Source organism: Nyctereutes procyonoides, unplaced genomic scaffold, assembly GCF_905146905.1.
Source record: "Nyctereutes procyonoides isolate TBG_1078 unplaced genomic scaffold, NYPRO_anot_genome, whole genome shotgun sequence".
Lineage (NCBI taxonomy): Eukaryota > Metazoa > Chordata > Mammalia > Carnivora > Canidae > Nyctereutes > Nyctereutes procyonoides.
The window spans coordinates 42,644,468-42,665,042 of NW_026575030.1; the positions used below are offsets into that span (position 1 = coordinate 42,644,468).

General features: G+C 37.0%; 1 protein-coding gene across 2 annotated transcripts in view; it reads left to right on the forward strand.

Moving 5' to 3' along the window:
• The window catches only part of TOMM70 (translocase of outer mitochondrial membrane 70), a 34,976-nt gene extending 18,540 nt beyond the window's left edge, over positions 1-16,436 (forward strand). For both annotated transcript variants that reach the window (XM_055315969.1, XM_055315970.1), the window contains exons 5-12: positions 209-357; positions 3,992-4,199; positions 6,784-6,918; positions 8,143-8,250; positions 9,082-9,198; positions 10,898-10,995; positions 11,741-11,863; positions 14,375-16,436. In XM_055315969.1, the coding sequence (XP_055171944.1) occupies positions 209-357; positions 3,992-4,199; positions 6,784-6,918; positions 8,143-8,250; positions 9,082-9,198; positions 10,898-10,995; positions 11,741-11,863; positions 14,375-14,528 (1,092 nt within the window). In that variant the 3' untranslated portion in view covers positions 14,529-16,436. The remainder of the gene's footprint in view (positions 1-208; positions 358-3,991; positions 4,200-6,783; positions 6,919-8,142; positions 8,251-9,081; positions 9,199-10,897; positions 10,996-11,740; positions 11,864-14,374) is intronic.
• The last annotated feature ends 4,139 nt before the right edge of the window (positions 16,437-20,575 follow it).

Below are 20,575 nucleotides of genomic sequence, written 5' to 3' on the forward strand. Positions count from 1 at the left end.
TCATTTAAAACCTGCTTTGAACAGCTGGGATGGGTAGCTTTAGTATTTCACTGTCTCTTGTTTTGTGGTTTGGAGCCTAATATTCTTCAGTTATTTGAGAATGAGATTCCAATTTTTACAGCAGTCATCCTCAGTGTTGTACAAATGTACCCACTTCTTTGGTCAGTGTTTTCTCATTTGGACATATTTAAACATGATTAAATTTCAGAATCGTGAACCTCTGATGCCATCTCCACAGTTTATCAAATCTTACTTCAGTTCTTTCACGGACGATATAATTTCTCAGCCCATGCTTAAAGGAGAGAAGTCTGATGAAGATAAAGACAAAGAAGGAGAGGCTTCAGAAGTTAAAGAAAAGTAAGTATATCAGGCATAGTATCTACATACTTCTACACGATATTTTCAAGAGGATTCCCACTGAGTCAAGTGGTTGACTCTATTGGAATAGGGGCACTAACTTGAAAATTATCATGTAGCTCAACAGCCAGATGTTTTAGTGCAGGGAGGTTTATAAACTGTGAGGAGCTTAGGAGTACCCTGAAGAGTGATGTTCTTCAAAGTTTTTGTTTTCTGCTTGCCTAGCCATTCTTTGGGCTTCTTGTGTTTGGTTTTATAGAAAATTGAAACTAAAGTACAAGATGCTATGTTAACAACTGGAGATCAAGTGATGTGATGTAGTATGTAAGTCATCTAGTCTCCTTATCCATTTATATTTATCAATATTGTGTTTTGCTGTAAAGGCAAGCTATTCTAAGAGAAGGTACAATATTATTTAGCAACATGACATTTTTAATGAGTTCTGAAAAAAATAGAATATTGTTCCTGTAGCAGAGCATCTATAGCATATTGGAAAGTTTGAAGAAACATTGCTTTTGATCTGTATCTCCTAATTTTTCATCTGTTGTTGGCCACCGTTCAAGGGAAGATACTATGCATAATTTTACTGAGATACTCAAATTTTAGTTAGTTGATACAAAGTCTTTTCAGAAAATTGTAGTTGAGAAGTAAATGTTTAAGACAATGCCAATAATTTCCTCTTCAGGTTAAGGATAGTCCTTGCTAGAAAAACTACAATGAAGTTTAAGTGCAGGGAGTATTAGAATGTAATTATAGGATAAATTAAGAGAGTTTATACGATTTTGACTAATATTGCTTAAGTTACTTGCCAATTTTCTCTACTCAGGATATATAACAAATGAAATGAGAAAGTGTACTTGAACTTATGGAGCCTTATATTTGTAAGACCCCTTTGAGGTCAGCTAGTATTAATTTCCTTTTCAGGTCAAACAAAAAATTCCTCTACAAGCATTCTCAATAAAAGTTACCATCTTAGATGACATGATACTTTATGTGGAAACCCAATAGATTAGAACCCCAAAATTGCTAGAATTCATACAGGAATTTAGCAACATGGCAGCATATAAAAATTGATGCACAACAATCAGTTGCATTTCTATACACTAACAATGAGACAGAAGAAAGAGGAATTAAGGAGTCAATCCATTTAAAATTGCACCAAAAACTGTAAGACACCTAGGAATAAACCTACCCAAAGAGGTAAAGGATCTGTATTCTTAAAAACTACAGAATACTTAGGAAAGAAATTGAGGAAGACACAAAGAAATGGAAAAACATTCCATGCTCATGGATTAGAAGAATAAATATCGCTATAATGTCTGTGCTACCCAGAGCAATCTACAAATTCAGTGCATTCCCTATTAAAATACCATCAACATTTTCACAGACCTGGAACAAATATTCCTAAAATCTGTATGGAACTGGAGAAGACCCTAAATAGCCAGAGGAATGTTGAAAAAGATGCTGGTGGCCTCACAATGCCTGACTTCAAGGCAAGTTAGAAAGTGGTAATCATTAAGATGGTATGGTACTGGCATAAAAACAGACAAATAGGTCAGTGGAACAGAATAGAGAACCCAGAAATGGACCCTCAACTCTATGGTCAACTAATCTTGACAGAAAAGGAAAGAATATCCAATGGAAAAAGGTCTCTTCAAATAATGGTGCTGGGAAATGGACAGCCACTTGTAGAAGAAGGAAACTGGGCCATTTTCTTACACTGTACACAAAGATAAATTCAAAATGGTTGAAAGACCTAAATGTGAGACAAATCCATCAAAATCCTAGAGGAGAACACAGGTAGCAACCTCTTCAACCTCAGCCATAACAACTTCTTGCTAGAAACATCTCTAAAGGCAAGGGAAACAAAAGCAATAATGAACTGTTGGGACTTCATCAAGATAAAAAGCTTCTGCACAGCAAAGGAAACAGTCAGCAAAACTAAAAGGTAACCCTACAGAATGGGAGAAGATCCTTGCCTTTTATATCAGATAAAGGGCTAGTATCCAAGATCTGTAAAGAAGTTATCAAACTCAACACCCAAAAAACAAATAGTACAAAACAAGAAATGGGCAGAAGACATGAACAGACACTTCTCCAAAGAAGACATACACATGGCCAACAGATAACGTGAAAAAATGCCCGACATCACTTGGCATCAGGGAAGTACAAATCAAAATCACAATGAGATACCATCTCACACCAGTCAGAATGGCTAAAATTAACAAGACAGGAAACAACAGATGTTGGCAAGGATGCAGAGAAAAGGGAACCCTTTTACACTGTTGGTGGGAATGCAGGCTGGTGCAGCCACTCTGGAAAACAGTATGGAAAACAGCTCTAAAAATAGAGCTACCCTATGACCCAGCAATTGCACTAGTAGGTGTTTACCCTAAAGATAGAAATGTAGTGATCTGAAGGGGCACCTGCACCCCAGTGTTCATAGCAGCAGTGTCCACAATAGCCAAACTGTGGAAAGAGCTGAACTATCCATCAAGATACACACACACACACACACACACACACACACACACACACACACAATGGAATATTAGCCATGAGAAAGGATGAATACTTACTATTTGCATCAATGTGGATGGAACTAGGGGGTATTATGCTGAGTGAAATAGGTCCATCAGAAAGACAATTATCGTATGGTTTCACTCATACGTGGAATATAGGAAACTGCACAGGATTATAGGGGAAGAGGAAAACTGAATGGAAAGTCATTGGAGAGGCAGAAAAACCATGAGAGACTCAACTGTAGGAAACAAACAGGGTTGCTGGAGGGGGGGGGTGGGTGGGAGCCAGGGTAATTGGGTGATGGGCATTAAGGAGGGCACAGGATGTGATGAGCACTGAGTGTTACACACAACTGAACAATTACTGAACACTACATCTGAGACTAATGGTGTATTATATATCGAATATAAATTTTAAAAAAATGATGTTGCAGTCACTGTATTTTAAAACACAGGAAAGGGTGTGTGTTTTTTAAATGTCTTTTAATAGAAGAATCTTCCTTTAAATTTGCTTCTTTGAGATTTCCACCTATTCTTTCTAGGTCTGTTTTTTTTTTTTTGGTGAAACAACACAACTTCTGGATGATAGCCCTTGAAATAATTTTCTGCCTCCAGTCTGCTCCTATACAGTGCATTTTCGACAACATAGAGTGTTCTCTACCAAGCACAGATTGGGTCATGTCTCTTCCCTTGGCTTTTGTGACCTAAACTTCTATCTCTTATTTCTTCATTCTGTTAGTCATAAAGTAACTGTTGAGTGACATCAGTGTGCCACACGTATGAAGGTGAATAAGACCGATCCTTGTCTGCAGATCAATCAGTCATTAGTTCATCTTTTAATATATATAAACGTCAAAGCCTGGGCAGTAACCCTAGGTTTCTATTGTTGACTCTGCTGTTACCTTTTTTAAACTTTCCAAGACATGGAGAAAAATTCCATTGCACATCAGAAATCCTACTGTTCTCCCTCTCTGCACTGCCTCATTCCAGCCCTACACTGGGATGTTAAGGGGAAGTGGCCAGTTGCTGAACTGTAGCATACTGAACGTGGCAAGTTTCAGTATTTGATCCTTTCTTAGTAAATAATTTCCTATGTTCACTTTTATTTTCAGTTCTGGATATTTAAGGGCCAAACAGTATATGGAAGAAGAAAACTATGATAAAATAATAAGTGAATGCTCAAAAGAGATAGATGCTCAAGGCAAATACATGGCAGAAGCATTATTACTACGAGCCACCTTCTACCTGCTTATTGGCAATGCCAATGCGGCCAAACCAGATTTAGATAAAGTCATCAGTTTGAAAGAAGCTAATGTGAAGGTACATTTAAAAATGTGTGTTAAAAATGTGAAAAAAAATAATTTAAAAATGGGGCTTTTACAGGTTTTGCTGGGTTTTTCACATTTCAGCCATTTTCCAAAAGTCTGTTTTTATTTTGGAAGTAACTACATGTGATGATGATTTGGTATAGTGAAAGTGAAACAGAAATATCAGTGATACGTATCTTTAGCAAGGAAAGGAGTTTTTTTTTCTTTTTTCTATGGCATCTTGTAACTTCAGCTTCCTTTTATAGCCAGTTGCCTACTGTACTAGACATTAGGAGTAAGGGTGATATAGCAATGCTGTAGGTAGTACTGTAAATAACATGCAGTAGGAAGTACAAGATTATAAAATGCATTTAATAAAATAAACACATTAATCTGAAAAATTTTGTTGCATGAATTTAAAAATGTTCTAAAAATATATAGAGATATACTGAAATATACTGAAAGTTTTTACAGTAGTGTTGAAATGGCTTTTTATAATTCCAGGTGTTCTCATTTGTGCATAATTATTCTCATACTTAAGATTTAGGGAGATCTGTGGAATTATATGAGTTTTCTAACAAGACAGAGCTTAGCTACCAATTAAAACTAAATTCTTTACTAGTTTGTTAACACCTCTGTAGTGTTTCCTCACTAAGTAAGTGAATTCTGACTTTTTTAAAGTCCAAATGAATCATTCATGTATGTTATGGAATATAAAAGTTGTTTTCAAGGCCTAAGATTTTGTTGACACACTATCTTCTTGTAAACAAAAGGAGTTACAACTAAGTGCTTGTTAAAAGTTCCTTTCAAAAATGAGATTTTCAAATTGAAGATAACGTTAGTAATAGGATCTTCAGGGCAGCCCAGGTGGCTCAGCGGTTTAGCGCCACCTTCAGCCCAGGGCGTGATCCTGGAGACCCGGGATCCAGTCCCATGTCAGGCTCCCTGCATGGAGCCTGCTTCTCCCTCTGCCTGTGTCTCTGCCTCTCTCTCTTTCTTGTCTCTCATGAATAAATAAAATCTTAAAAAAAAAAAAAAGGATCTTTAGTTTTAATTCCTACTGATTACAAATATGTTCTGTTTTATAATTGTGAAGGCATTATTTGTTTCATTAAAAGAAAATTTACATGTACTTTTGCATCAAAAAAGTTTTTTGGAGAAGAAACCTATTTCTTGCTTTCATGACCATGACTTTTTGTTTTTAATGGCAAGTAGTAATGAGGACTATCCTATGCTCTGTACAAAAAATTAACTCAAAATGGATGAGAGACCTAAATCTAAGAGTTCAGACTATAAACTCGTGGAAGAAAAGATACGAGGAAATCTTCCTTACCTTGGATTAGACAGTGATTCCTTAGATATGGCAACAATAGAATAATCAAAACTAAAAATGTTTGTAATTAAAAGGACACCAGAAAGAGAAAACACTCCCCAGAATGGGAGAAAATGTTCACAAATTATATATTTGATAAGCTGCTTATATCCAAAATATATAAAGAACTCAGTAATAGAACCCAAATTAAAAATAGGTGAAAGACTGAATAGCCTCTCTCCAAAGAATATATATAAATGGCCAATAAGAACATGAAAAGATGTTCAGCATCAGTAGTCATAGGGAAATGAAAACCAAAATCACAATGAGGTATCACTTTATACCCACCAAGATGGCTATAATCATAAAGATGGACAGTTAAAAGTATTGGTGAGAATATGGAGAAATTGGAGCTGTCACATATTGCTGGTAGAAATGTAAAATGGTAAAGTCTCTTTAGAAATTAATTTGGGGGTTCTTCAAAAAGTTAAAAATATTGAGTTACCCATATAACCCAGCAGTTCTGCTCTAAAGTATATACCCATACTCTAAAATGTATATATATATGTGTATATATCAACACAAAAACTTAATACAAGTATTCATAATAGCTAAAAATGGGAGCAACTCAAATGTTCATCAACTGGTGAACAGTTATGGTATATCTGTACAATGAAATATTATTCAGGGCAGCCCTGGTGGCGCAGCAGTTTAGTGCTGCCTGCAGCCCGGGGTGTGATCCCAGGGACCCTGGATCGAGTCCCATGTCAGGCTCCCTACATGGAGCCTGCCCCTCCCTCTGCCTGTGCCTCTGCCCCCCTCTCTTTCTCTGTGTCTCTAGGAATAAATAAATAAAATCTTTTAAAGAAAAAGAAATATTATTCAGCCATAGAAAAGAATGAATATTGGCACATGCTATAACATAGATGAACCTTTGTTAAATGAAGGAAGCTAGACACAAAAAGGCCATACATATAATGTACAATTCCATTTATGTGAAATGTTCAGATCATATAAATCCGTAGAAATAAAAAGTAGGTTGATAGTTTCCAGGGGCTGGGGATTAGGGAGGAAATGGGGAATGACTGCTAATGTGTATGAGATTTCTTTTGGGGGTGATGGAAATGTTTAGAATTAGTGGTGATGGTTGCACAGCGCTGTGAATATATTAAAAATGACTGACTTACAAACTTCTAAAGGATGAGCCGTTGGTGTGTGAATCAGATGTTATTTTTAAAAACTGTATTATGGTAATGATGAACCTTTTCTCATTTTGGTTATGTAGCTTCGAGCAAACGCTCTAATCAAAAGAGGCAGCATGTACATGCAACAGCAGCAGCCTTTGCTGTCTACTCAGGATTTTAACATGGCTGCTGACATTGATCCTCAGAATGCAGATGTTTATCACCACCGAGGACAGGTAAAGTTTATTTTCTTATCAGGAGTTCTGACCTTTGGGGATCCCTGGGTGGCGCAGCGGTTTGGCACCTGCCTTTGGCCCAGGGCACGATCCTGGAGACCCGGGATCGAATCCCACGTCGGGGCTCCCGGTGCATGGAGCCTGCTTCTCCCTCTGCCTGTGTCTCTGCCTCTCTCTCTCTCTGTGACTATCATAAATAAATAAAAATTAAAAAAAAATTAAAAAAAAAAAGAGTTCTGACCTTTGGATTGAGGAATTTGATACCATTTTTGAGAATGCGGTCAGAAGTTGCCTTGTATCACTTCTGATAGCTGTGAATAAAATATCACAGTATTTTAGAGTTTGGGTTGGCCTTTATTTAGTCCCATCTTAAATATTTGTTCTTTGAATTTTGATATTTGTTTATTAAAAAAAGAGGGGAGGCTACAAATGTTGGCCTGCCAGTTGAAGTTTGTTTCTCAGGTGTTTCTGGCTTCTAGGTTTTCAATGACATTGAAACATTGATTCAACATTTTGAGTTAATGCTAGAATCAACAGGATGATTTCTGTGGGCTTCTTGCTATAAGGAAATTTTGTCCTAGACTATCCAAATAGTACACCCCCCCAATCGCTTCTGAAAGGAGTTTTATAATATGCATATTTGTTTTTTAGTAAAGATATGTAGTGTCGATAACCATTCCCTGCTTCAGCCTCATCTGGGGAGCACATGCCTTTATAATCTGTTCAACATGGATGGCTTCTTGGAATGCACTGGCTATCCATGTAACAGAAAAGCTGAAGTTCTTTATGATGGAAGAGATTTTACCTAATATTTCTGTCTGAAGGCTGTTATGAAGTGTTGAGATAACCTCTTAAAATTCTTGACATTTTGATCCTTAAGATTACATTTGAAAGGTAATTACTGATATCTGATATGCTTTGAAATTTTAAAGCACAGAGATATTCAGGTTTCTAGGAAAACAGGTTTCTTGCATAAGAGTGCAATATAAAGACTGCAATATAAAAATGGTGGGTTTCTAATGGTACTTTTGAAAAAACTGGGTGATCGTTTTTAGAATCGTTCTTTAAATGATAGGATTCTCTAGTTCAGTGTTTATAGACGGTAAGTCTATATTGAATAACTATTACATGCATAGCATTATGCTAAACTGTGATAGGAGCCACTGTGTACTTAACTGGTACACCTGTTATTTTTAATTATGTGTAACTGTGATTTTTCTTTAGCTGAAAATATTACTCGATCAAGTTGAAGAAGCAGTGGCAGATTTTGATGAATGTATTAGATTAAGACCTGAGTCCGCTCTGGCACAAGCTCAGAAATGTTTTGCATTGGTAGGTTTTCCTTTGTGTTTTCCTAAACATTTTTATTTCCCATTGTTACCAAAAATAAGTATCTCATTGGCTACAAAACCATCATCTCTTTTCCCTCCAAAGGATAACTATAAGAGAAAAACGTGTAAGTTGAGGGAACTAGAAGTGTATTTGCTAAATGAGGTATTGTTCCTGTACTCCTCTGGATGTTTTGAGTTCATCTTGATAGGTGTTTGTCCCTGATTTCCTGCTCCTCTAAAAAGTACTGTTCTCCTTACTTTTCTGTCATGAACTAGCACAAAAAACAAAAGCATTTTGAGGAAATAATTTTTTAATCATACTGCATAAGTGGTCTCTTATGAATATTCAGAAACACAAAGCTAAAATCAGGTAAAACAAGTCCATTTCTAGTGAAATGCAGTACTTCCAGTTAACCCTATAGCCTGAATCCTAAAAGATTTAAAGAAATTGGTCACAAGCATATTTATTTTATGGATGGAAAATGTTATTAGATGAAGCTTTATAGCACCTTTAGTAAAGTGATAATAAATTATATCAGATTTAAAACTCCCCCATTTATATGGAAAGTTAACTTCTTACAAGTTAGTATGCCGTCTAGATTATTGAACATTTTGAAATTGTATAATGGCAATGAAATCATAGTTGTAGATAGCCCATGGATCCCTGCTCCGGAGATACTTCCTTGGAACCCTTTTAGATGCAGCAAATTAGATTAGCAAATCACCTGCTTTTTCTGGAAGCATTTATGTGATTTTGTGTGACTTTTGTAACATGTTAAATTCCATGAGTCAAATTCTTGATTTGACACAACTATTTTGATTTTTTAAACAGTATCGCCAGGCATATACTGGAAACAACTCTTCACAAATCCAAGCAGCTATGAAAGGTTTTGAAGAGGTCATAAAGAAATTTCCAAGGTGTGCTGAAGGCTATGCACTATATGCTCAGGTAAATGTGATTTTTCATAGTTTCAGTTGGTGGTCTTTTTATTTTTTTAATTTATCTTTTAAAGGTGGGGGCAGACCAGAGGGAAAAGGGGAGAGAGAATCTTAAGCAGCTCCATAACCAGTGGAGCCCACTGCAGGGCTTGATCTCACAAACCGAGATCATGACCGGAGCCAAAGTCAAGAGTCAGACGTTCAGCTGACTGGTCCACTCAGACACTCCTTAAAGATTTCTATTTTAAGTAATCTCTATGCCTAACATAGGGCTCGAACTCACAACCCCAAAATCAAGAGTTGCATGCTCCACTGACGCAGCCAGCCAGCCAGCTCCCCCAGTTTCCATTCCTTTTAAAGACCTCCCTTTGCCTCTTCCCCCTGCTCATGCTTTCTCTCTCTCAAAAATAAAATCTTAAAAAAAAAAAAGTCCTAATATCACTGCATTGGTAAGAACTGAGATCTTAGGGTATGAAGTACAACCCAGAAATTCTTTAAGTTTGAAATGATCTTACCTCTTTGTTTTTAGAATTTCTAGATAGGATGGTAATAAAAAAAAAATGAAACACTAGTTGCTGGCTATACATTATTTAACTGTGAAAGCATGTAGGATATAAAATCTTATAGACTATAGAAATTAAAATAGGACAAACACATTAGAACTATGGCATTTTTATTGGATAAGTACGCCGGGGTTTGTGCCTTATGTTTGATTAGAAACAAACCAGAAAGTGACAGCACCATTCTCATCACTGAAATGAAATTCAGAAGGGTTTTTGGGCAGAGATTTCTGCAAGCAGCTAAAAGAGTAAAGGCCATTGCATAGCTTTTAAAGAAACGAATACTAGGGACATTGTCTTGAGTGCTTTTCTAATTGCATTTCTCCCTGTCACAATGCTGCCTTCAGAATAGCACTAACTTTACTAGTCTAAAATTTCTATATCCTTTGGCCCTTCTTTTAATTTTTACTTCAGGAGGGATGCCTGGGTAGCTCAGTGGCTGAGCGTCTGTCTTTGGCTCAGGGCATGATCTTGGGGTCCTGGGATCCAGTCCCACATCAGCTCCCCACAGGGAGCCTGCTTCTCCCTCTGCCTCTGTCTCTGCCTCTCTCTGTGTCGCTCATGAATAAATAAAATTTTAAAAAAGAAGTAACTTCATGAAATGTTACTTTATACACACAAAAATTAGATATAGTGTAACTTTTTTACTCTCTCAAGCTTGAGTTTAGATAGATGCTAGCCAAGTCTCAGTGTGAACTGGTATCTGTACAACAAAGCCTTCCATTTCTGCCATGGGATTTGCCCCAAAATAGTTGACTGTAGCTGCTTTTTCTTTTATCAACATTTCTAAGGAAGGACTCTGATTTAACGCTTAACTGAATATTTTCTTCCAAATGAGTGTTCTTTTTAAAGTAAGTCCCTTATGGTAAGTTATGAATAAATGACAAGTGACATGAGTATACTTGTGAGAATCTGATATTAGAACTGGCACCAGGAGTGGGGCTTTCTTTAGTCTACACTGTACCAGATCATTGGCTATTGTATGTAACCACTCGGCAAAAAGAAAGAACAGTTAAGATTTCATATTTACAACAGTTGTAACATTTAACTTGGTAATGAATGGATAAGTAAATTTTAATTAGTGAACAATATACTTTTAATAGCTTAGGTTGACAGTTACCTTAATATAACAAGTATCTCTTCACATAGGCATTAACAGATCAACAACAGTTTGGTAAAGCTGATGATATGTATGATAAATGTATTGATTTGGAACCAGATAATGCCACAACATATGTTCATAAAGGGTATGTATATTTATGGTTCTCTTTGTTTCTGTAAGAAACTATTTCTTCCATGTAATAAGATGGATTTCTTCTGGTCATTAAGAAAGGAAGTGGAGGGGACTGATAGTATCAGTGAGTTAACTGACAAATTTCTTAATGCTGTATGTAGATGCTTCATTGTTAATTTTTAGAAATTTTATGTTTCATTCTTATACAGCAATTGGTAAATGTACTTTTTTAACCTTAAAGATTTCAGTTCTGAACATCCTGTCAGATGTTCTCTGTATCAAAATAAGTTTTTCCAGTTCTTATGTGAATTTGAATCACATTTTTAAAAAGCTTTATACAGGGCAGCCCAGGTGGCTCAGCAGTTTAGCGCTGCTGCCTTCAACCCAGGGCCTTGATCCTGGAGACCCGGACCGAGTCCCACATCGGGCTCCCAGCATGGAGCCTGCTTCTCCCTCTGCCTGTGTCTCTGCTTCTCTCTCTTCTCTGTGTGTCTCTCATGAATAAATAAATAAAATCTTAAAAAAAAAAAAGCTTTATACAAAGTAAAAAAATATAGCTTTTCAAGGAAAGTCAGTAATTAAGTCTACACCTTTGGACACTTTTTTCATAATAAAGTTGAAGGAAAAAATTAATGATTATATACTATTTTAGAGTGTTTTTCCTTGTAAATTCATTGAGGGCAGAAATGGAGTCATGTACTTAGATTCCTGTTGAGACTATACCACTGTCCTATCTGACTGCCTTGTTGCATTTGCAGTTTACTTCAGCTTCAGTGGAAGCAAGATCTGGATAGAGGTTTGGAGCTCATCAGCAAGGCTATTGAAATTGACAATAAATGTGATTTTGCATATGAAACCATGGGAACTATTGAAGTGCAAAGGTAACCTCTATAGTCTGTTCTTAAGAAATTTAAGGCAGCTCCATAGATAGTTATCTTCTCATTATAGATAGGTTGTTGTCAGTATCCATTAAATTCTTAATATGTCATGCCTTTTGAAGGAAGCTTCCCTCAAAAACTATACGACTTTGATTGCTTTATTTCATTTATTCACTTTAGAAGTCATACTTACAAAAGTTAAAAGTTGTTTAAGTATATGCAATAGAAAAGAAAATTTGATCTTTCTCTAATATTTACTCTTTTCACCTATATTATTTCTATTGGAGGAAAACACCCGCAGTGTGCTTAGGCAGTGCAGTGCAGCATAAGAATTCTTGCCAGGATACAGGAAGATCCAGATCCTGCTACAAATAAGCAACCAGCCAAGTAACTGGACACGTGGAAACATCATCCCTCAATTTTCTGAGCCCAAAACTCAGAAAACCCCTGAGTTTTCTTAAAAATCAAGGAGTTAGATTTTTTGCAACTCTTACTGCTCATAACTTGTTTTGTGAAAAATATTTATCCAGAGTTGCACCTGGGAGCCACCATTAACAGGTGACAGCGGTTTATGCCATAGAATTTAGTAGTATGCTGTCTTAGTGGTATTGGCACGGACCTGAGCCTAGTACTGAACTTTGGGTGTTTTTCCAAGTTTTATTTCAAAAGCTCTTTAGTCCTGTCCTTATAAAGGTAGGGATTATATGATCTTAACCAGAGAGTGTAGAAACTGATGCGCAAAGTGGTTAACAAGGTTACACAGTGATCTAGTAGTAGAAATAGGATATTAGCCCCATTTCACTGATGCCAAAGTAACTGATTCCTAACAAGATCAGGTGGGATTGTCTTAGCTCGGGTCATTCAGCCCCTCCTGAGTCCTCTCTCTGGTCCACAGTGGGTGGAATATATATAGGGAGGCTGGTGACATTTGTGACAATACATGTAAACATTTATTTGCCAGTTTGTTAAAGTGAATATTCATACAATAGGATAGGATGGGATACTGGTTCTTAATCTTTTTTTGAAGAAAGCTGTAAAGTTAATCATAGACCCTGGGTTAAGAGCCCTTGATTTATGCATTTTGATGGGTTTTCTTGCTGTATTAATTATACTTTAAGAAATCCAAACTAGGGATCCCTGGGTGGTGCAGCGGTTTGGCGCCTGCCTTTGGCCCAGGGCACGATCCTGGAGACCCGGGATCAAATCCCACGTCGGGCTCCCGGTGCATGGAGCCTGCTTCTCCCTCTGCCTGTGTCTCTGCCTCTCTCTCTCTCTCTCTCTCTCTCTCTCTCTCTCTCTCTCTCTCTCTCTCACACTGTATGACTATCATAAATAAATAAAAAAAAAATTAAAAAAAAATAAAGTTATTAAGAAATCCAAACTAAATCCTGCCTTATAAACAAATGTAAATGAATCAATGAAATTGGTATTTATCCTACAGTTGAGAAAATCTACTATCTACCTAATAACCAAACATGAACTCTTAAAAATAGTTATTTTGTTTTAAAAAAAATGTCTGTCCTGTAGCCATATATTGTGGGTAGGAGGTTAAGTGCAGTCACCCCAGAGGTCTGCTATTCTTAGGAGTTTAACTGCATATATATGGTAGGGACTTTACAAATACTTACTGTAAGAGTACAAGCATGTATGCATCAACCCATGGCTGGGTAATTTAAGACAACTTTAAACAGCTCTTGGTTCTTGGTAAGTATATAAAGCCTTAACCACATCTAGACTGTAAGAGGTCAAGTAAAGCATACTTTTTTGACCAAGTATATTCATCCATTTACTCAAGAAACAGAAACTAATTACCTGGCATTATTCTAGATTCTGGGAATTGAGAAGTGTCCAGTTAAGGATGTAGTAAGACTATGGTAGAAACAAATATATATTCATCCAATTTGCAGAGAATGATAGTATATCTGTGGGAACACTGGGGATGGAAGGAGAAAATATTTTTGATAAGGCTGTTGTATTTGAACTGGGCCTTAGAACAGTGAAGGTTTGATTAGAGTCAGGCAGAGATGCCATAAATAATCTGAGCATTATGTGTAGGTAGGAGAGCCAGGGGACTCGGGGGAACCTGCGTAAGCAGGGTGGAGGTGCATGGGGGTAGGGTATGGTGGTAAGAAGATGAGTTCACAAAGATGTGAAGGTAAAGCCCTTGAATATCTTTAGTGTTCTCTGAGGTATGTCCCTGCTTTCTAGAGGAGTCTTATGATGTCGTATAGAAATACACAGAACTTAGGAAGCAGACAGGATTATAATTTTATAGGTCATTTACTTTCTCTAGCCTCACTGTTCTTATCTGTAAACCAGGAGTGTAAAAGGTATAATGTAAGCACATCATATTTAATAGTAGCTAATATTCAGTGAGTGCTTTCTATGTGCTAGGCACTAGTTTCTTACAAAGAAGCATTTTATTAGAGTAAATAAAACTGGGTGGTCAGAAACTTCATTGTATTCTGCGAAATGCTTGTGTTAGATGTGAAACATTTAAAATTGTTCTTTTAGAGGAAATATGGAGAAAGCCATTGACATGTTCAACAAAGCTATTAACCTGGCCAAATCGGAAATGGAGATGGCTCATCTATACTCACTCTGCGATGCTGCCCATGCACAGACAGAAGTTGCAAAGAAATATGGATTAAAGCCACCAACGTTATAAAATAGGGAGAAAGAAGAATGACCCTCTTTTTAGAAGTTTACTCCCTTTTCAACTGAACCCTAAAGACATTGTCATGAACTGTGTTGAATGGTGGAACTTAGTGTTTCTGTTTGTGCTGTTGTCATTCGTTACATGTTTCATGTTTAGGTGTTGTGGGAGTGGCTGTTGAAGGAAGTTTGCAGTGTTGCAGCTTTTATTCCCTGTGCAACAAAAGCTTAGAACCTGTTAAGGGATATTAAAGTTGCAGAGTACAGATGATAATTGGCCATGCAAATAAAAACTTTGATTTGTTGATTTGACTTTTTTTTGGGGGGGGGGGAGTTGGAGGGTGGGTTACATTCTGGATGATTTTGTGGGTGTGTGTGGGTGTGCGTGTAATATATGAGTATTTTACAGCATGTTGGCTTTTAAATTAACATAGTAAGTGCTGTAAAACAGGTTTCTTTTAGATTCAATTAATCCCTTTTAGTTTTTTTTTTTTTAGAAAACAAAACGTACGTGGGGATTTTGTTTTGAAGGCAGCAAAACAGACCCTGTAAACCACTGTCAGCATGCCTGCAGAAGGTTAGATTCGGTGGAACTTAAGCCTTTTGGCCCTGTTCAACCCCAATGGATAATGTATGTTGTTCTTAAAAGTCCACCGCAGCTGGCTTTCATACAGTAAATCACACAGAAGCAAAATACTCTGGTGTATATGCTGGAAGACTGAAAATTAATGGGAGAGCAAACCAAGCAAGAGGTAAGATGAAATAAAATGGGTTTATAATTGCCTGTGGCTATTTTCTGTATTAGGTACACTATTAAAATAGTGTATTTTTGAAAGAAAATTCAGGCTGTTTGTATGTATAAAGATGAAGTGTGATGTGTGGCAGTGTTTACTTAGCTTAAAATTTGTAGTGAAGAAAATGTGATTAAAGGTTCCAAAAGGATAGAACTCTTGGAGCCAGAAGCATAGTATTTCCTGAGGTAATAAGTTTAGTGCTTTAACTATGGCTACGTGTGCTTAAAGAATATTAAACCAGTATTTTCAAAGGTGCTGAAGAAATGTGGAAATGCTTTTTAGTTTTGAGCTAACCTTGGTCTCGAGGGCCTGCCTGCCCATTTCTAGGTCTTAGGAATATTGACAGATTTTTATCTTTACCTTTTTTACTTAGAAATCACTTTGGGTTTTGTTTTTCCAATTGTCACTTTTATAGATCATCCTTTTGTTTATATGCGGGATTTTTCTGGTGGGAGAAAGGTTGTGTTCTCAAGGCTGTCTCGGAGATATTTGGGGTTGGGAGAGGTTTGTTTAAGTCTGAGTATAGTAAAAGAGCAAGCCTTCAGTTACATTTCAGGAAATGAAATCTAATTAGAGTTTATACATTTTTTGGTAGTAAAGGAGCACTGTGCCCCTCCAAGAGGGTGCTGTATACTAGTGAAGTCAAAAAGGTTTTGTCTACAAATACTATCTTTTTAGAAACTGAGAAATGACCCCTTCCAAAGTCAGAGTTTGGAAAATACTGAGGAGGCTTTTAGTGGGAACAGTTTAACATAATTTAAGATGGCTTGGATAATGGAGGAACTCTGCATTTTAATTTTTAAATTATGTACCAACTATCATAAACCCTGAATACAGAAATGTTCTACATCTCTGAATAACCTCTGACTTGAAGTTTTTATTTGCATGGCTGTATTTACATTAACACTGGTATTTTCTTCTGTTCTCCCTTCCTACCCTTTGGGGTTGGGTAGAAAAACACACGAAGGAAAATTGAAGCATGTGCCATTCAATACTATCATTCCAAATCCTCATGGACTATTGCTTGTTCTGAAAAACATTTGAAACTGCACTGAAAGCTGCATCTGTCTGTATCTTTTTTGTAAATGACCTCACATGTAAATTCACCAAATAAATATTAAATTCAAGCTTTTCTATCTGTTCTTTAAACAAAAGATAGGTAGTTTATGGTTTTACTCAGTACTATGATAAATGAATAATTCTCTTGTGGGCTCAAACTATTTTCATGTTTTCAAGTTAGTATATGCAGCAAAATTAAGTTTTTAGTGTGAATGGTGAACCACGTTTCCTGAGAATATTTTTCCTTCGTGGTAAAACAAAGCTCTAAGAAGAGCTAGCAGAGCCAGCTCTCTTTATTCCTGCTTATACGTGCCTTGCCCATGCTTGCACGGCAGCCTAGAATTTTGCCAACCAGGCCTGAGCCTTGTGACTAACGTGATCTTCAAACTGGTTTCACCGAGTTTTGATCAGTTTGCTGCCACCTTGTAGTCTTTTAGAAAGGATCCCTATCTATCCTTTATTAATTGCGATAAATAGGGAATACATCCCAAACAATAAGAAACTTTGGTTTTAAAATAATTCAGATTAGAATTTTCAGGCCTCTGGAAATTCAATTCTAGATTAAACCATTCTGGCAGATCTCAGCTGTCATATTAAGGCTCTTTACAAATAGGAGGACCATAGAGAGGTTAAACTTGAGTATAAAAGTAATAATTAAGACTGTCCTGGGTATACTGGGTTCTTTGCTATATTTATAAGGAAATAACGGGGGGGGGGGGAGTAAGAATTCTAACCTCAGTCCTCTGTAAACTGATTTGTAAATAAAGTGATAGAACTTTAACATCTATCACAGTGTGTTAAGGCTCGATCTATTTTCAAGCCTTAACACACTGTGGTAGAATAATGTCCCCCGAAAGATACCCACATCTTGATCACTGGAACCTGTGAATGTTAATTGATGGCAAAAATGAACTTTGCCAATGGGATTCAAATAATGATCTTGACATGGGAAGATTATGCTGGATTATTATCTCAGTGAGCCCCAAAGGTAATTCCAAATGTGCCTGTAAGAGAGAAACCACAGAAAAAGAGAAGAGAATGTGATCAGAGGGAGAGACTGGAGAGAATGGCCTTGAGCCGAGGAATGCTGGCAGCCACAAAAACTGAAAAAGCAATAGTTTTTGCTTAGAGCCCAGTCTGGCCCTGCCAACAGGGATTTCAGTCCAGTGAAACTGATTTTGGACTTCTGGTCTCCAGTACTCGAAGACCAAGAGATTGTTGTTTTAAGTCCCTTAGCATCGTGGCAGTATACAGGAGTGCTAGGGAACTGACGCACACTCCTTTGGCTGTTGAGAGTAAGCCGACTTACAGTTTGAAGGAATCCTTCTGAGTATCTCCAAGTACAGCACATCTTCACATACTCTTAAATTCTGGCTAAAGGTGGTTTTGGCGATGAATGTACACTTAGGCCACAGTGTTGAGGTTTAATCAAGAACTGGGGCGTTTGTGAGGTAAACTACATGTGATCATGGACCAAAGGCTGTGCTATTCAGGTAGGAGGCAAAAGTTGACACACCAATCTCACTGAGGAATATAGATGCAAAATTCCTCAATAAAATATTAACACACCAAATCATTTAATGCATTAAATCATCCCAATCAAGTAGGATTTATTCCATGGAGGTAAGTAAGGGTGGTTCAAAATTTACAAATCCGTGTACTATACCCTATTAATAACAATATAGTCCTCTCCATAGATGCAGAGGCAGCATATGACAAGGTACAATATCCACTCATGACAAACTCAACAAAGTAGGCTTACCAGAACCATAACATAGGAGCTATTTATGAAAAAACCTACAGCTAACCTACTCAGTGGTAAAGAACTCAGCTTTTCCTCTAAGACCAAAAACAAAACAAGGATAATCACTCAGCACTTCTGAGTGTCCGGCACAGTCCTGGAACCCTAAGCACAACAATCTGACAAGGAAAAGAACAAAAGACATCAAATTGGAAAGAAGTAAAACTTCATTTTTTGTGGATGGCACGATACTATATACAGAAGTATCGTATACCCTAAAGACTCCATAAAAAAACTATTAGAACTGATAAATTCAATAAAATTGAGGGATACAAAATCAACATACAGAAATGGTGCATTTCTATACACTAATAAGTAGCAGAAAGAAATTAAAATCTCATTTATTATTACATCAAAAGAATAAAATAGCTAGCTTGGATTTAGGATTAACCTTAACCGAGGAGGTAAAAGACATACTCTGAAAACTATAAAACAGATAAGTTCCATGCCCATGGAATGGAAGAACCAATCCAGTTAAAATGTACATACTACCCAGGGCAATTTACAGATTAAATGTAATGCCTATCAAAATACAACATTTTGGGCAGCCCGGGTGGCTCAGCGGTTTAGCGCTGCCTTCAGCCCAGGGCCTGATCCTGGAGTCCTGGGATTGAGTCCCACATCAGGCTCCCTGCATGGAGCCTCTGCATGGAGCCTACTTCTCCCTCTGCTTGTGTCTTTGCCTCTCTCTCCCTCCCTCCCTCTCCTCTCATGAATGAGTAAATAAAATCTTAAACACACACACACACACACATTTTTGGGGCACCTGGATGGCTTAGTTAAGCTGTGTGCCTTAAGTTCGGGTCATGATCCTGGAGGGCCTGGGATCAAGCCCCACATCAGGCTCTGCTCCACAGGGAGCCTGCTTCTCTTTCTCCCCCTGCTGTTCCCCTCCTTGGGGTCTTTCTCTCAAATAAAATCTTAAAAAAAAAATGCATTTTTCACAGAACTGAAACAAATAATTACAAAATTTGTATGGAACCCAAAAAGACTCTGAAGAGCCAAAGCAATCTTGAGAACAAAACTGGAGGTGTATCACAATGTCAGATTTCAAATTATACTGCACAGGTGTAGCTGTTAAAACAGGATGGTATTGGCACAAAAAGTCACAAAGATCAGTAGAACAAAACAGAAAACGCAGAAATAAATCCATGCTTACATGGCCAATCTACAACGAAGGAGGCAAGAACACACCAGGGAAAAGAGTCTCAATAAATGGTGTTGAGGAAACTGAACAGCTATATGCAAAAGGATGAAACTGCACCACTATCTTATACCATACACAAAAAGAAACTCAAAATGGATTAAAGATAAAACCTGAAACCATAAAAATTCACAGAGGAAAATAGGCAGTAATTTCTTGGACATCAGCTAGTTACATCTTTCTAGATCTGTCTCCTCAAAGGAAACAAAAGCAAAATTAAACTATTGGGAGGGACTACATCAAAATAAAAAGCTTTTGCACAGCAAAGGAATCCATCCACAAAAAGGCAAACCACTAAATGGGAGGAGAAATTCACAACTGATAGATCCAATAAAGGGCCAATGTCCCAAATATAGACTTCTACAACTCAATCCCCCCAAAACAAATAATCCACTTAAAAATGGACAAAGGACCTGGAATAGACATTTTTCCGAAGATGACATAGATGGCCAACAGACATGGAAAGATGCTCAACATCACTAATCATCAAGGAAATGGAAATCAAAGCCACAATGAGTCATCACCTGTCAGAATGGCTAAAATTAAAAAAAAGTGTTGCCATTACCAGATTACCACATGATCCAGTAGTTCCTACTACTGGGTATTTACTAAAGAATATGAAAACACTAATTTGAAAAGATATGCACCTCTGTGCTTATTGCAGCATTATTTACAATAACCAAATTATAGAAGCAGCCTAAGTGTTCACTGATGAATGAAGAAAACATGCATACACATACAGTGGAATATTGCTCAACTGTAAAAAATGAAAGCATTGCCATTTGCAACATGGATGGATCTGAAGGGTATGTATGATGGTAACTGAAATAAGTTAGACAAATACCATATGATTGCACTTGTGGAATTTAAGAAACAACAAAGAAAAAAAGAGACAAACCAAAAAGCAGACTTGTAACTATAGAGAAATAGTTACCAGAGGGAAAGTGGGAGTGGGAGCTGGGGAGGGAGATGGGTGAAATAGGTGAAGGATTAAGAATACACTTACCAAGGTGAGCACTGAGTAATGTATAGGATTGTTGAGTCATTATATTTTACACCTGAAAGAAACACTGTATGTTAACTATATTGGAATTTTTAAAAAAGATGTGATATTTATGTGAGTATATAAGTAATTCCACACGATGGAATATTAATCATAAAAAAAATGAAATTGAGGCACCTGAGTGGCTCCATTGGTTAAG